General features: G+C 41.9%; 1 protein-coding gene across 3 annotated transcripts in view; it reads left to right on the plus strand.

The window, feature by feature from the left end:
• Positions 1-16,947, plus strand: part of iqsec3b (IQ motif and Sec7 domain ArfGEF 3b) — a 66,385-nt gene extending 49,438 nt beyond the window's left edge. The window contains exons 8-15 of one of the 3 annotated variants that reach the window (XM_061678204.1): positions 4,341-4,507; positions 5,828-5,967; positions 6,229-6,360; positions 6,469-6,568; positions 7,782-7,940; positions 9,024-9,116; positions 11,111-11,189; positions 13,741-16,947. In XM_061678204.1, the coding sequence (XP_061534188.1) occupies positions 4,341-4,507; positions 5,828-5,967; positions 6,229-6,360; positions 6,469-6,568; positions 7,782-7,940; positions 9,024-9,116; positions 11,111-11,189; positions 13,741-14,143 (1,273 nt within the window). In that variant the 3' untranslated portion in view covers positions 14,144-16,947. Of the gene's footprint in view, positions 1-4,340; positions 4,508-5,827; positions 5,968-6,228; positions 6,361-6,468; positions 6,569-7,781; positions 7,941-9,023; positions 9,117-11,110; positions 11,190-13,723 lie in introns of all 3 variants that reach the window. The other 2 variants (XM_061678205.1, XM_061678206.1) reach the window with 2 other exon arrangements.
• The last annotated feature ends 224 nt before the right edge of the window (positions 16,948-17,171 follow it).

Consider the following 17,171-nt stretch of genomic DNA (forward strand, 5'->3'; position numbering starts at 1 on the left):
CACCTCGATTGTGGAGGAACCTCGATTTAAAGTTGACATGACGAGTAAACTCGAGTAAACAACAGCCTATGAATGGGTAGATACGACACGCCCCATTGCTAGCATGGCCGCCACTTAGGCACGTCGGTTAGCCAGAGCTAGTCTTCATATCTTTGACAACAGCGGCACAACCCGGAAATACAGGTACCAGTCTATGTCTTTTGATTCTGCCAGTAAACAACAGCAGCCAATTCTGGCTTTGTCCATGACAAAGGGCCGTTTTGAGTTCCAACCGGTCACTGTTTTCTGTCCGTTAAATCCAAAGTCTGTTGTTTCTGGGTCTGTTAAATCGAGGTTCCACTGTATATCATTGCCAACAGCCTCTCAAAGTAGCCAATCTCTCTCCTTTACTATTGCCTATTTTTTCTTTTTTTTATTATTGGCAAACCACTTCTTCCATGACAATCGCACCATGTTTTTGTGGTTCAATAAAAAACAATACAATACAATATACTACTGTATGTGGAGCCTCAAACTCTATAGAGGGTTACCCTTTTTTTCCGTCGCACCATGTTGGTAGATGTGCGGTGCCCCGGAATCATAAATGGTACGGTCCTGATTAATAATTAATAAATTGCGTGGGGAAGTACAAATACAGTACAACACATTTTTGCCAAAAGTTTTGTTGTTAGTGTTAAGGAATTTTGTAATCCAAAATTGTATGGACCTCCATGAACCAGGAAGTAGCCTACAAACAGACAAAGGGACAAAAGAACACAAATGGCCTTTGCTAATTCAACTTACTGAGCGCCATTTTACATGTCATTAGTGACGCTTTAAGCATCTAATCGTGGCATCGTGTACTAAATAATGTGGAAAAACGAGTTAAATATAAAAAGAAGTGTGCTATACTGTGTGTCCTCTGGTGTTAATAACCTCCGCCTTGGTTTCCTGTCTTGGCCGATGTGATGAAAGCCCCCCTGACTCCCCGAATGCACAAGTGTGTAAGCGCAAGTGACAGTCAAGGAGTCGGGGAGGTGCGAGCGAGACGTTTTGAAGCCTGCGGGCAGAGATGGAGAAGACAAAGTGCAGCATCTCATCACGCTCGTGCGAGCCAACGTGACGAGAGAAGCGTTACTTCACCACCGAGGGCACAAACCGCTTTGCGCTGTCAAATGTGTCCTTTCAGCACCATTAATGATGATTGCTCCTTATTTTCAGCCAATGCTGATCACAACCTTCCTGTTTGTCTTCACAATCTTAAAGGAGACAAAAAATAAAAAAAATTCCCCACAATTTTTGGAGGAAAAAAAAAAAGCAATTAAAAAGTACATTTTCCATAATGTATCCCCTTTAATTATTTGCAGGCGGCATGGTGGACGATAGTTTCGCACATCTGCCTCACAGTTCTGAGGACCGGGGTTCAAATCCCGGCCCAGTCTGTGTGGAGTTTGCATGTTCTTCCCGTGCCCGGTTGGGTTTTCTCCGGGCACTCCGGTTTCCTCCCACATCCCAAAAACATGCGTGGTAGGTTGATTGGAGACTCTAAATTGCCCGCAGGGGTGAATGTGAGTGTGAATGGTTGTTTGTTTCTATGTGCCCTGCGATTGGCTGGCGACCGGTTCAGGGTGTACCCCGCCTCCTGCCCGAAGATAGCTGACATAGGCTCCAGCAACCCGCGACCCTAGTGAGGATAAGCGGTAAAGAAAATGGATGGATGGATGTCCCCTTTAATTATTTGCAGGCGGCACACCGTGGATGAATGGATAACTATTTGCATTGGCTTTCCGAAAGGGCACACTCTCAGATGCTGGTATTGTACATTTCCTCCTATTCTAGCCAGCTCGCAATCCATAACGTAAAATAAGAACAATGAGAAAATGTGCGCCAAAATCATAATAAAGCCACGAGCCTTGAAGTCAGGGGGCCGCTCCATTAAATTAGACTGCACTTCAGGTGCCACAAATACGGTTGAGAGAGGTTTCTATAATATTCAGTGGAAGCCTGCAGGTGGAACTCAACAGAGCTGGGCTGAATATTAAAGCATTTTCAGCATCATTTTCTACAGTAGTGAAGCACTTTTGACCAAAGTCGACCAAAGAAATGAAAACTTGAGTTCGCCAGGTTCCATTTCACAGCAAAAGTGAGTGTTCAGTCACTCTGTAGTGGATACTGGATGCTTTGATGTTGATTTAAATGTGATGCAGAGTAAAGAGAATGAAATAAATGCTTGATGTGTTTTCAGACGTTTATTAATTTACATATTTTGCCACACGCTCCAAACTGGCACTGATTAATTAATCTTGACCCCTATGTAATTCCTTTGTAAGCATTGTTTGTTACAGATATTCCCTTTTACAGTATTTGGCCTCTCTCTCTCTCTCTCTCTCTCTCTCTCTCTCTCTCTCTCTCTCTCTCTCTCTCTCTCTCTCTCTCTCTCTCTCTCTCTCTCTCTACTTATATATCAAAAGAAAAAAACAAGAAAATCGAGGAAAATAATTTCTCATTAACATATTTACAAATCTGGAAAAAGAACACCCATTAAAATTACTTTTTAAAACGACATGTCACTAAAATATTACTTTAAAATTCCAATTAAAACTAATTAAAATACTTAACACATGAATTTGAAAATTTTATCACACATTAATTTCCTTTTTGAAAAATAAAAATCCAAAAAGTATCACTCATTATATGTTACCAAATCTTCAAAAAGAAACCATTTTAATTCAATCTTACTGAAACATATACAGTATACAGTGGAACCTTGATTTACCGGACCGCGTTTTATTGGATATCGGAAGTAACGGACCGTCTGGACCGTACATCTTTCCAAAAATAGTTACCAGTTGTCACTTAAACTAGCGTTGACAACATCTGTTAGTTCCAGAATTGGCCGCTGTTGTTTACGGATGGCGGCACGGTGGACGACTGGTTAGAGTGTCTACCTCACAGTTCTGAGGACTGGGGTTCAATCCCCCCGCCTGTGTGGAGTTTGCATGTTCTCCCTGTGCCTGCGTGGGTTTTCTCCGGGCACTCCGGTTTCCTCCCACATCCCAAATACATGCGTGGTAGGTTAATTGAAGACTCTACATTGCCCGTAGGTGTGAATGTGAGTGCAAATGGTTGTTTGTTTATGTGTGCCCTCCGATTGGCTGGCAACCAGTTCAGGGTGTACCCAGCCTCCTGCCCGATGATAGCTGGGATAGGCTCCAGCACTCCCGCGACCCTTGTGAGGAGAAGCGGCTCAGAAAATGGATGGATGGATGTTTACGGATGCCGTGGCGCAATATAGGCAGAGACTAGGAGACAGATATACAATATGCGTGGCAATGTGGTGGCCATGTTGAATGTAGTAACATTTCCAGGCGATGCATTGATGTGGCGGCCATGATGGCAGGAGTTCTATCTATCATCGCATAGAGATCTGCGCACAGAAGGAGCAGCATGGCAGCGGTGTTAACTTTAAGAGGAATACAACAAACAAGTCTCTGGAGTCCGGAACATGCTATTTTTGGTACAGTAACTGTTTTTTTTGTCAAGCGGTTCGTCTATGGCAATGAATTTGGAACTAGGAAGCACAATAATCCCTCGTGGCTCATAAAAGCAACCTGCCATGACTCGCCTATGAGTGTGTCAACAATGTCACCATCAAGCACACCAGCGTGGTAACTTTGGATAAGATTTAAAACTTTTCAAACATTTTCAAGCTTTTTCATATTTATTTACAATAACTCTGCACTGTACTGGCTACTGTTTTTAATTTACAAAAAAAAAGGTATCACAAATGTAAATACTTTAAAAAGTCTAGGAAAATATTGATTGATATCGATTTTGACACACTTACAGTACAGCACAAAATTATTGTTTTGTATTTCTTCTGCCTATTGATTGTGCCACAGCACCAGTAAACAACAACTGCCAATTCTGGAACTAACAGATTTTGTCAATGGCGCATTGAGTGACAACTGGACACTATTTTTGGACACTTTTCTGTTTGTTCAATCCGATATCCGTTAAATCGAGGCTCCGCTGTACATGTAAAAAATATATATCCCAAAAAAATCTGACTTTTTTTTTTTTTTTTGTCAATCCAGTAGAATAAAACCAGTCATTAAAATAGTTTTGGTTTCACTCATCAAGATATGTTTCATAAAAACTTGAACATAATCACTAGTTAGAACTAAACCCCAGAAATGTATTGCAAATTGCTTCAATATAATTGTAATAAAAGAATGATCTTTTTGATAGTTTATACTTTCATTATATTTAGCTATACATTTATATAATGACCCTCCTTCCCCGGATGTGTGTATCTATGTTTATACTGTATTTGTGATGTTTTTTTTCTGTGCACACAGCCAGCGCTACTGTATGTGTAATCCTGATGTGGTGCAGCAGTTCCACAACCCCGACACCATCTTCATCCTTGCCTTTGCTGTGGTCCTCCTCAACACTGACATGTACTCGCCCAACATCAAACCACAGCGCAAAATGGGCCTCGACGACTTCATACGCAATCTCAGAGGTGAAAGTCATTTACAGTACACACACTGCACATACACACGAACATACATACATACATAACACACACACATACTGTACATACTGTTGTAGTAGGCTTTTCCTTTTTTTTTTTTTTTTTTTGCCTTTTAGCAGAAGCCCGAAGGTTTTGTGTTAACAATGACTGCTATTTCGAATTGTTCATAATTCCTCCCACCTTTTCCAAGGCCCCAGTTCCAGCTGAAGAGAAACTGCTCCAAACTCTGAAGCTGCCGCCACCATGCTGTACGCATGGTGTTCTTTTGGTGAGGAGCAGTGGTGTGTTTGTGCCAAACAGACAATACCTTTTCGAACTATAGCCAAAAGGTTCAACATTGGTTTCAGCGGACCATAACAAAATCTCCCAAACACATATGGGAAAGAATGTGTGGCTTCTGCTAGAAAGAAAAAAAACAATGCAGAAAAAGCGTACTAGAACATCTGAAATGTATTTGGCGTTAACATACACACACTCACACATGCAAACAGTATTTACATTAGATAAACATACACACTTTACACACTTATACACAAATGCGTGAGCGCACACCTACAGACACGCACACATGAATTTCTATGCCCTGTAATTCATCGCCTGTTCACCTGAAGTAAAAGTTTCTGGGCTCTCCTCGCTCTCCTGGTGTTCCATGTCTGATAACTTCAGCTCCTCGAGTTCCGCCCCAGAGCGCATGCCAATTAATTGCGCCTCATTGCGATTTAACGATACGAGCTGGTATTTTGCACATGCATCTCATCACCTGCGCTCGCCCGGCAGCACTTTGACTTCTATTTACCTTTGCTCACCAGCACTTTTTCTTCAGTCAACAGCAGCTTCCAGACAAAGAGTTCATTGTCATGGAAACCAGGAAAAAAAGCGCAGCCATCCTGCATGGTGTGGCTGTGACTGGCCAGCATTTCAGGCTCTGCATGGGCACTCATTCGAAGATCTCACATGTCTGTCTGTCTGTCCCTCTGTCAACTTTAATTTTACGTGGTTTGTGCAAGCTAGATAGCATAGCCTTGCAAAAAAATTTACTTCTGTTTGTGTTTTTAGTGACACAGTCCTCTTTTTATGAAAGTTCTCGCAGACAACAGGCAGCAAACAAAACAATTTGGTCTGATACGTTTTTCCCTCATAGCTCAAGGTCTCGCAGTTTCATGAGTTCCCACTTGATGGGAAATAGAAGTTTGAATGTTTTTTTTTTTTGAAGGGTCCTGGACCTAGCCCTGCAGACAGTATAGTTCACAATGAGTCAGGCTGATGTATTTTTCTTTGGGGGGACGGGGGTCACGGCTGCTCGTTCAGGTGTGGATGACGGAGCAGACATCCCCAGAGAGATGGTGGCTGGCATTTATGAAAGGATCCAACAAAGAGAGCTGCGATCCAATGAGGACCATGTCACCTATGTGAGCCGTGTGGAGCAGTCCATCCTGGGCCTGAAAACTGTAAGCATTGGTCACCTTTTAGCTTCTGTGCTACCTTCCATACCGACACACCTGCTTGCCGAGAAAACTGCCTAGCTCTTACCTACCCGGGTGACCTTCCTTTGACCAAATGACTGAACGGAATTTTTCTACCGACCTACTTACCTGCCTGCCTACTTACACATTCCACTGATGCCCAACCTCACAACTTGATGGACTGACCTACTTGCCTGCCTACTGACTAACTTATCCCTGGTAATCTCTTTCCCTGTCCCTGTGTAGATCTTGGCCGTGCCTCACAGACGTCTGGTGTGCTGCTGTCGTCTGTTTGAGGTTCCTGATGCCAACAAACCTCATAAACAGAAACTGTCGCAGCTCCAGAGAGAGGTCTTCCTCTTTAACGACCTGCTCTTGGTAAGCACGCTCCAAAACATGTGACTCATATCAGCCATTTGTTTCCATGTTGTTTTATTTAGCGTAGCAGCTTTATAGCATTTTAAACATGTTTGGGTCCGTCTCCAGATCCTGAAGCTGTGCCCCAAGAAGAAAAGCTCGGCTTCTTACACCTTCTGCAAAGCCATGGGTCTCCTGGGAATGCAGTTCCACCTCTTCAGCAATGAATGTACGATGAACCTCTGCACAATCTAATCCATACATTTTGCAAGACAAAGGAGGCCAATAGGGAACATCTATTTGATATACAAGTAAATTGAGTTAGGAACTTGGTCACTGAACAAATTAAACTTGTAAGTCAAGGTGCCATGGTCTGTAACGATCGTGTGTCAGAATATTGAACCTCCAAAAAATCGGAGTCACAATTTGAGCAAAACCAACACATTTACTTCAACAAGGGAGCACAACAAACGTGAGCAAGAAAAATAATGAAAAATGTCAACAAAGGTTGATGTGAAAACAAGAAACAGCGAACGCTGAAATAACGAAGGTGGATGGGCGAAGCTCGACAGGAGCTAGGCGTAGGGAAAAATAATCAAAAACGGAACTGCAGCAAAAATCGATAATACAAATACACAGCCGAAATAGGAACTACAGTATCACGAGACAAATACTAAGCAATGCTAACAGAGAGAATCCTCACTACAGGAGAAGGAAATGGGAAAAACAAACAAAGAAAATGAATCTAAACCACACAGGTTTGGAAGCAAGAAACAGGTTACAAACAAAAGGAACAAACAAACCTACTGCACAAGCGTAGGCAAATACTAGAAATACAAAAACTGGAATTATTTACATTTGGAGAAAACAAATATGATGCAGAACGGTGGAGAAAAAAAGCACACCGACGACTACGGGCAAACAGCAAGGATAAAACAATATTCTGGTGACTAGATGACTTCTGTCTGGCGATTAAGAACCTAACTAATGATGATACTGAGCAGGTGTGACTAAGCAGGCTCCACCCATCCACAGACCCAGGCACTAGAAAAACACTGAAACCAGTATCAAAACACAGGCCAATGACACAGTCAATGCATATGTCGTTAAGAAGCATCAATTCCGTGCTCTAATTAAAGCTGCATGCCACAATGAACAATCTCGTTTTCATGGTCCATCATTGAAATGATCATGAAACTTGGCAAGTTAGTGTCGCCCATCAGTTGTGGGTACCTGCTTCTGATTGAAATTCCCAGTCGGAGTTAGGATTCAAATCAAAATGGAGACTTACAGACTTCTTCGTGCGTCCTTTTATGATCGACACGTCTACCCAATTTCATGTTGATCGGTTTAGTTTATGATGGGGGCAACTTTTTAAGGGGCGCTACTTATTAATTTGCAATTTATGAATAAATATGATGTGTCTTTGTGTTTGGCACCAGACTATGCCCATGGCATCACCATGATGAGCCCGTTTACCTCTGAGAAGAAGCAGCTGGTGAGCTTTTGCTCACCAAGTGGGGAGGAGCTGCGGAAATTCGCAGAGGAGTTGCGAGAGGCTATTTCCGAAGTCAACGAGATGGAGCACATACACATCCAGTGTAAGGCTTGCGGAGATGGCAATATTACTCACACTCTGTACTTGCCCCCTTCTCAAATTCTTATTTTTTTGCACGGTTTCCCCACTTTAATGTTTCAGATCATCAAACAAATAATATCAAAGATAACCCAAGTAAACAATAAAATGCATTTTATATGTGAAGAAGTAGCTGCCCCCTAAACCCAACATACTTTTTCCACACAGGGCCAGGTAGCTTTCAATATTTTTTCCCCTTAATTAACAAAAGTACGATTTAAAAACTGGATTTTATGTTCACTTGGGTAATCTTTGTCTGATATTAACATTTGTTTGATGATCTTAAAAGTTAAATTGGGAAAACTATGCAAAAAATTATAATTATTGAGTGAAGGGGTAAATACTTTACTTTTTCATTGCACTGTAAGTAAAAGTACAGATACCTTTATTAAACCTTTAAAAAAAACTGTAAAAAAAATACTCAATTCCTTCATTTAAATAAAAGTAAAAAAGTACAGACTCTGGTGTAGAGATTAAGTCACCGGTGCGTATCCCCGCCTGAACACGTCGTCGTCGTATCCCTGGGCAAGACACTTCACCCACATTGCCTATGAATGAATGTGCTTTGATTTTCGGTGGTGGCTGGAGGGGACGTAGGCGCAGAATGGCAGCCACGCTTCTGTCAAACTGCCTCAGGGCAGCTGTGGCAACGCAAGTAGCTTACTAGCACTAGGGTGCGACTGTGGAGTGAATGAATAATGTGTGCAATTGTAAAGCATCTTTGAGTGCCTTGAAAAGCGCTATATAAGTGGTGTGCATTATTAATATTATTATTGCATTTTTTATTGTGCCTGTACAGAGAAGAAATAAATTATCACTGGACACGGCTTTGCTGCGTGCTAAATTCTGTCAGGATAATTAGGACTGAACTTGAAAACAGGTGCTGTATGGAGAATGAATATGGTGAATTGTTTTTAATTCAATTAAGTACAGCAAGGAAGTATTAGTTACTTCATTACTTCCCACCACCGAAGACGTATGACGACTGTGCACTCAAACCTGTCCAGTATATCATTCACACTTCCGTTTGTTTTCTCGTATTTTTAAGGGGAACTGGAGAGGCAACAGGGCATCCAACCTCACAGCATACATACGAATGGCGGCCAAGTGGACGCGCACACGGGGCAAGGATCCCCGTCAGGTGCTGACTAAAATCCATTTTCAAGACAAAATCCCTTTTCTATACATTAGGATCTGGAGAATATCCCAGCTGACTTGAAGCAAGAGGTGGTACACTCTGGACCAGTCACCAGCCAATCGTAGGGCACATATAGACAAACAAGCATTCATACTCACATTCCCACCTATGGACAACTGTGGGAGTAATTATACATAACAACCTCACCACACCATGTATCTCTGTCTGTCAGTGCTACTTGTTGAGCGCCAAATCCCCAATAAAGCCTGTAAAAGTATCGATTGTTTTTTCACTCGTGGAGGCAGCACTTCATAACCAACAATTACACTGACATGGATCCTTGTATTTAGCACATGCAGCAGACACATTGCCAAACTCAAATCTGATCTTTTGGTTTTGACATGATAGTGTTTCCAAGGCGGATCTTCAGTCAGCCTAGCTGCCAAGTCACGGGCAGAGGAACTCGTTAAGGGGCTGCTGTTATTGCGTAAATTAGACCTAATGCGACATCACAGTGCGACAAAATCGAGAACGCTTCGCTCACCGACACATTTTGGGAATTAGGCAGCTCCCAAAAGATGTACTTGGTTGTTTAATTTCACAGCCCACTATTTCTATACAAGCAATTAAAAAGTAAATTTTCCATAGTTTGTCCCCTTTCAGCCAGCATCAGTGCTCTTAACCTGGGAAGGGCTCACTTGTCAGGTTTTTATCCAAGCCTCCAGTGATGAGTTTAAGCTCACAAGCTGTCATGTGTCTCACTCTTTATTGGTTGTTTATTGAAGTTTTGTTGAGTTACTTTTTAGGCAAATTTGTGCTGCCCCAAAGCTAAACACTGGCTAAAATGTGCTATGTAGTCACTGAGCGTCCATCTTGGTATGTATATATGTATTGCCGTGTGTATTTTTTTTCTTTTGCAAAAGAACTTAAGCTCGAACGCACATTGTGGTAAATGTCCTTATCTCGCTCACTGGAGAAAAGCAAATAAGCATTTTTGTATATCCCTAAACTGCTGAAGCGTTTCTTGCACTAACGTACTAAAACTTCGCTACTTAGTGCTGATTAGAAGCCCCGAAAGATGGGAAATGTTTAATTTAATTAGAGTACACGTCGGCAGTATTTGCAGCTGTTAGCTGTCAAGGCTATCCAGTGTCAGAACTGCTTGGGACACAGTCACAAATCATGGAAACAAATGTAATTTTACATTCAAGTGAAGGAACAAACCTTTTACCTCCGCCAAGGAAGTTCGTTTGTTTTGGTGAATCATCCAGTCTACATTGTCAACCTATTAAACTCTGGTGCGAATCTCAAATTTATTCACTCGTTTAAGACACAATAGAACTGTACACAACACCCACACATCATTTACTGTAGAACACTTTTAAAATACAGTTTTACCCCACCCACATGCTTTAAACACAGTCAAAAAAGTTAAGAATTAAAGCACACTATTAAAAGAATTTTAAGCACATGCAGTTCTCCAAATAAGAGGCAAAACATGCTTGCTTCAAGCTGTTTATTTGTCACTCCCAGTCTACTGTAAAACTCACAAAGAATTAAACAGTGAATATTTAAACATTAAAATGCTCAACCAACCCATATAATAATCAAGTCCGCAAAACGCCATAAATGGGCTAACAGAAATGAAGTAATAGTAAACCTTTAAAAAAAAAACGGATACTTGAACATACACGGTTGTACACGGAGCAGCAACACATACAAACAGAGCATACAACAATTCATCAAAACATGATATAGCAAGGGCTCAAACGATGAACCGCAATAGGGTATAATCCAAGGTTAAACCCCACTGTACAGAGGGGTTTAACCTTGCTTGGAGCCCTCCCGAGGGCCATTATAGCAAACGGACCATACTCACTCATTCATTCACTAGCACAAATGCGGAAGCCTTTACGGAGGTCTGCACAATGCGCCTCCCACTCCAGTGCTTTTAATATTCTGAAGTATGCCTGTTGATTTCTTGTGCGTTCCGGCAGGTCAACAGGATGTGTACGATAAAAGCGGCAACAACAACGCAGTGGAGGTGAGTGCCAAAACCACTCTTGTCTCCCTCAGGTAAGTGTGTGTGCTCGTTCATCTCCGTGGGTCTTGTCGGCTTCTATTTGAACGTGTCCGTGTGTGTTTGCGCGTGTGACTCAAAAAGGAGAAAGTCATGCTTTGCTTCAACAATAATAATAATTAAAAAAAAGCAAAAAGCTGCGCCCGTGGCTCATCACCAAGGATACAAAGGCTGCCTAGAGGCCTTCGAGTGGATCAGCCGCCACTCTCGCTCTGTAGAAAACATCCATTCTCCATCAGCTGCTGCTAAGCCTCGACAAGGCAAACATAAGCCAGCCTGTGTGTCTGCACGTGTGTTTGTCTCCACCGTGTGTGTTTCTTCTCCCTTTCACCGCGTGTGTCTCTCCCGCCTTGGCCAGTCCTCTTGAGAGATGTCAGTCAGTGTGTTAGGGAGGCACCACGCCCTCGGTGTCACTTTATCCCCTGATCTTCTACCAAATACCCCCACCCTCATCCACCTGCAGAACAAGCTCCCACACCCCCTCTCCTCTTTTCTAAGGCATCGGTGAGACTTTTGATGTAGTGTAAAATGTTTTTACGGCATACAGTAACCCCCGACTATTTAAGGAAGATAGGGACCGTGCCTGAATGTGAATAGTGAATATCAATGATTATTTGATGCTCCCCTAAAAGTGATTTATGCCTATATTAATACAGCAGCGCCTTGAGATACAAGTAACCCAACTTACGAGTTTTTTGAAATTTGAGCTGTCATTCAGCCTCTTTTTTTGCTTTGACGTGCGAGCGCAAACCTTGAGATGCGAGCGCTGCATAGTGGTAGTAAACTCATTTTCACTCACTTCACAATAAGCAGCAGTTTAGCGAATATTGAACAATTAATCAAAAGCTTCGAGCTGTTTAATGCTACTCCAAGTTGAAGTTTATTGTCAAGCTAAACAGAAAACCTGAAGAATTACACATGTACTTAAAAAACACCCAGATAGTTTTGCCTTAGAAAAGTCAATTCAGCTTAACGCTAGCATACACTGCAGAACACCATTAAACTGCTAACGGTTAGCATCAACAGTCGCGGTTTTACAACCCCAATTCCAATGAAGCTGGGACGTTTTGTTAAACATAAATGAAAACAGAATACAATTATTTGCAAACCATGTTCAACCTATATTTAATTGAATACACTACAAAGACTAGATATTTAATGTTCAAACTGATAAACTTGATTGGTTTCAGCAACAACAACAAAATAAAGCCCCTGCTTATTTCAGCAAGGCAATGCCAAAGCACATTCTGCGTGGCTTCGTAGTAAAAGAGTGCGGGTACAAGACTGGCCTGCCCGCAGTCCAGACCTCACTCCCATTGAAAATGTGCGGCGCATTATGAAGCGTAAAATACGACAACGGCGACCCCGGACTGTTGAACAGCTGAAGCTGTACATCGAGCAAGAATGGGAAGGAATTCCACCTTCAAAGCTTCAACAGTTAGTGTCCACAGTTCCCAAACGTTTATTGGAAGTTGTTAAAAGAAAAGGTGATGTAACACAGTGGTAAACATGACCGTGTCCCAGCTTCTTTGGAACGTGTTGCAGCCATAAAATTCGAAGTTCATGATTATTTGCTAAAAACAAAGTTTATCAGTTTGAACATTACAGATCTTGTCTTTGCAGTGTATTCAATTAAATATAGGCTGAACATGATTTGCAAATCATTGTATTCTGTTTTCATTTAACACAACGTCCACACACACACAACGTGAAAGTGCAGCAACGACTGTGACTCTCCTCTCTCCCATGCCGAGGGCATTACAATGCCTTAATTGCTCCATTTTATTTCACTTCACTCAAGCGTCGGCGTATCTGATGCTCGCTCGTAACAAGAGGTGCAACGATTAATCGACAACTAATTGATTATCAAATTCACCAAAAACATTTTTGCTAATTGATTAATCGTTTGGAGACCTTGTTTGACTTAAAATTCTCCAAATCTTAGAATTTCAGCCTCACAACAGTAAGTATGAATAATAATAAAGCAATACATATTAATAATATTCTATTTATTATAATAATAAAGCAGACTGATTATCTTTGTGTTTCATCGAAATAATTTTGTCCCGCAACACAAAGCAAAAAAGGATCAAGCAAGGAACGGCTCATGGGGCACTTGTAAGTCAAGGTACCATTGTACTGATATTTTTTGTAAAGGCAAAAAAACAAAAAGAAACGTATGATTAAATCATATTTGTTATTATATATCATTGACTATTATTATGAAATATAAACATCTCTGGCTTTTCCCCATGATCTATTGTGAGTTTAAATGACATTTGTGGTTTGGATGGTTAATTTACACAGCATCCCAACTTTTTGGAGGCAGTCTTATAATATGTATAAAAGATACATATGAATGTTTAGACGAGAACGCGTGTGTCTCTGTGTGTGTGCGTCGCACGCGCTCACTCTGCACGCCACCTCCGTGCATGCCTGCATGCGCCCATGCGTGTCACACCAGAGGGCTGCGTAAGGCTGCGTTCAGGCTGGTAACTCCCCGTGCGTTCTCTGGCTGTTCCTAAACTAGGTGTCAATTCACAACAGGCTGCAGACCTACCAACTGAGCCCGCCCGGCGTTGAGTCGATGCCCCCCCTGGCCCTGACCGCCCCGCCCGCCTTGCTCGACCCCGCCCCGGCCGGGGAACTCCGCCCGGAGACGCTCATCCAGTGTCAGCAGATCGTCAAAGTCATCGTGGTGGACCAGAGCGGGCGGGGCCGCATGGAGGCCTTCCTCAGCCAGGGCCCGACCGCCCACCAGCTCCTGCGCTCGGCCATGTCCACGCCCGTCCACGTCCAGGGGGACGGGCCCCAGCCCCCTCTGCCGCCGCCCCCGCCCCCTTACAACCACCCGCACCAGTTCTGCCCGCCGGACTCGCCCATGCCGCTACACCACACCATCCCACTCACTCGCAGACGCAATTCCAGCGGCTCCCGCAGCATTGTCTGAATTACTCCCCTCCCTCGCCCCTCCGCCCCCACCCCTACCCCAAAAAAACTGCCACTATGACCCTCCCGGGACCGACAACATGGAGTTGTTGGGACACCATTTTGTTAAGGCAATCGACAATTGGCCCGCTCGCTGAAGATGTCTGTTCCGCGTTTCACCACCTTCGAGACAAATTCAGACTGCTTGTGCACAGGTGGCACCAAGATTCATATAAAGCAGGGGTGGACAAACTCAGGCGCTCAAGGGCCACGTTTGATTATTTAAAATGAACAGATGGGCCAGCTCATTCGTAGTAGACGAGGTGCAAAAAAAAGTTCAGTGTATGCAAAGCGTGGGATGGGAAGATAATTTGAACTCGTTCTTAATCTGTTCAATATTTCTAAATGATTTAATGATAATTCATTTATGAATTGTTTAATTTATATATATATATATATATATATATATATTTATATTTATATCCATCCATCCATCCATTTTGAGCCGCTTCTCCTCACTAGGGTCGCGGGCGCGCTGGAGCCTATCCCAGCTATCGTCGGGCAGGAGGCGGGGTACACCCTGAACTGGTTGCCAGCCAATCGCAGGGCACATACAAACAAACAACCATTCGCATGCACATTCACACTTACGGGCAATTTAGAGTCTCCAATTCATGCATGGTTTTGGGATGTGGGAGGAAACCGGAGTGCCCGGAGAAACCCCACGCAGGTACGGGGAGAACATGCTATATATATATATATATATATACACACAGCGGCTGAAATAAATATTTAACACGTCACCATTTTTCTCATTAAATATATTTCCAAAGGTGCTATTGACATGAACATTTCACTAGATCCATCCATCCATTTTCTGAGCCGCTTCTCCTCACTAGGGTCGCGGGCGTGCTGGAGCCTATCCCAGCTATCATCGGGCAGGAGGCGGGGTACGCCCTGAACTGGTTGCCAGCCAAATCGCAGCATTTCACCAGATGTTAGTGGAAGTAATCCATACATACAAAGAAAGTAGAACAAATAAGATCAGACATTAAGTTGTGTGTAATAATGTGAAATGACACAGGGAAAAGGTATTGAACAGAGCAAGTATTTATTTAATACTTTGTACAAAAGCCTTTGTTTGCAATGACAGCTTCAAGGTGCCTCCTGTATGGAGAAACTAGTCACATGCATTGCTCTGGTGTGATTTTGGCCCATTCCTCCACACAAATCTTGAAGGTTCCGTGAGCTTCTTTTGTGGACCTTGAGTTGCAGTTCTTTCCATAGAATTTCGATTGGATTCAAGTCATGTGATTGGCTGGGCCATTCTAGCAGCTTTATTTTTTTCCCTTTGAAACCAATTGAGAGTTTCCTCGGCAGTAAGTTTTGGATCATTATCCTGATGAAATGTCCACCCTCGTTTCATTTTCATCATCCTCGTAGATGGCAGCGGATTTCTGTCAAGTATGTCTCTGTACATTTGCCCATTCATCCTTCCTTCAATAATGTGATGTTCACAGTACCATTTGCTGAAAAGCAGCCCCACATCATCATGTTGTCACATCTGAACTCCTCCAAACGTGATGTGCTTTATGGCATCCAAACAGCTCATATTTTGCTCTCATCTGACCAGACTATATTCTCCCAGCATTTAACTGGCTTGTCCAAATGTTGTTCAGCAAACCTTATCATGCTTTTTTTTTTCCCCCCAGCAATGGCGTGATGAGCGTGCATACAGGCCATGGCGGCAGAGTCCGTTACTCACTGTTTTCTTTGTGACAACAGTACCTGCTAATTCCAGGTCTTTTTGAAGCTCTCCACAGGTGGTCCTTGGCTCTTGGACAGCTCTTCTGATTATTCTTTGCACTCCTCTGACAGAAATCTTGTGAGGAGCACCTCACCTGATCGAGGCAAATTTATGGTGGTGTGATTGGCTTCCCCCTCACGTACTATGCCCCCAACTGTGCTCACTGGAAGATTCACGAAGCTGAGATATGCGCCTGTAACCAATGCCATCGTTATGTTTTGCAGCAATTAGTTTACGATGGTCTTGAGACAGCTCTCTGCTCTTACCCATCATGAGATGTGTCTTGGCTCACAATTTGGCAATGAGACCTTTTTGTAGGCTATCAATTCGGAGTGAACCAGCTGATATTCATTTGCACTAACAAGGGGCTGGATTGTTATTTTATTACTGATAGATTTTAGATGTTGTCTTGGCTGTTCATGCCTTTTTTCGCCTCCCTTTCTTCATGTGTTCACTACTTTCGCCCCGTGTCAATTCACATTATTACACACAACTTCTGATCTTATCTGTTCTACTTTTGTTGTATGTATGGATTACTTGGGTTGTTCCCAACATCTGGTGAAGATTTAATGTCAATAGCACCTTTGGAAATATATTTAGTGAGAAAAATGGTGACGTATATATACCGGGTGTTTGAAAAGTAACTACTTTTAAGTACTTTTTCATTTATTTCTGCACTATAATTCTTATAGGAAATGAACATGAGAAGAAAGTGTATTACATGGTGTTTTATTTAACATTCGATGGAAGATATAACTTCTTGTATTCACCCTTCAAGTTCTCCCAAAGTCGTTAGTTCGGTAGAATAGACTTGCTCCTTTAATCATGGAACATACACAAAAATATTTTGAAAACATTACAACATATGAATAAATTCTAAGTATTTTAAAATAGGGAGTTACTTTCCAATCGCCCTGTATAAATATATATATATATATATATATATATATATATATATATTACTAATTATGTATTTTATGTGAAAATATTCAATGATCAAATAATTAGTTCATTTTTAAATGGTGTTAATTTAAATTCATTTAATTAATCAATTAATGAAAGAGTAAATTGTTTTATTTTACAATGTATTTGATCATTAAAAAGATTAATATATTTCAATTAAAATTCATTAACAAAATTGTTAATTGAATAAAAAAGCCTTATAATTACTATTTTAGTATTTTGTACAAAATATATTTTAATTACAAATAATTTATGCTCATTTTTAACATTTTTTAAATAA

Source organism: Phycodurus eques, chromosome 5 (assembly GCF_024500275.1).
Source record: "Phycodurus eques isolate BA_2022a chromosome 5, UOR_Pequ_1.1, whole genome shotgun sequence".
In the NCBI taxonomy this organism is placed as follows: Eukaryota; Metazoa; Chordata; class Actinopteri; order Syngnathiformes; family Syngnathidae; genus Phycodurus; species Phycodurus eques.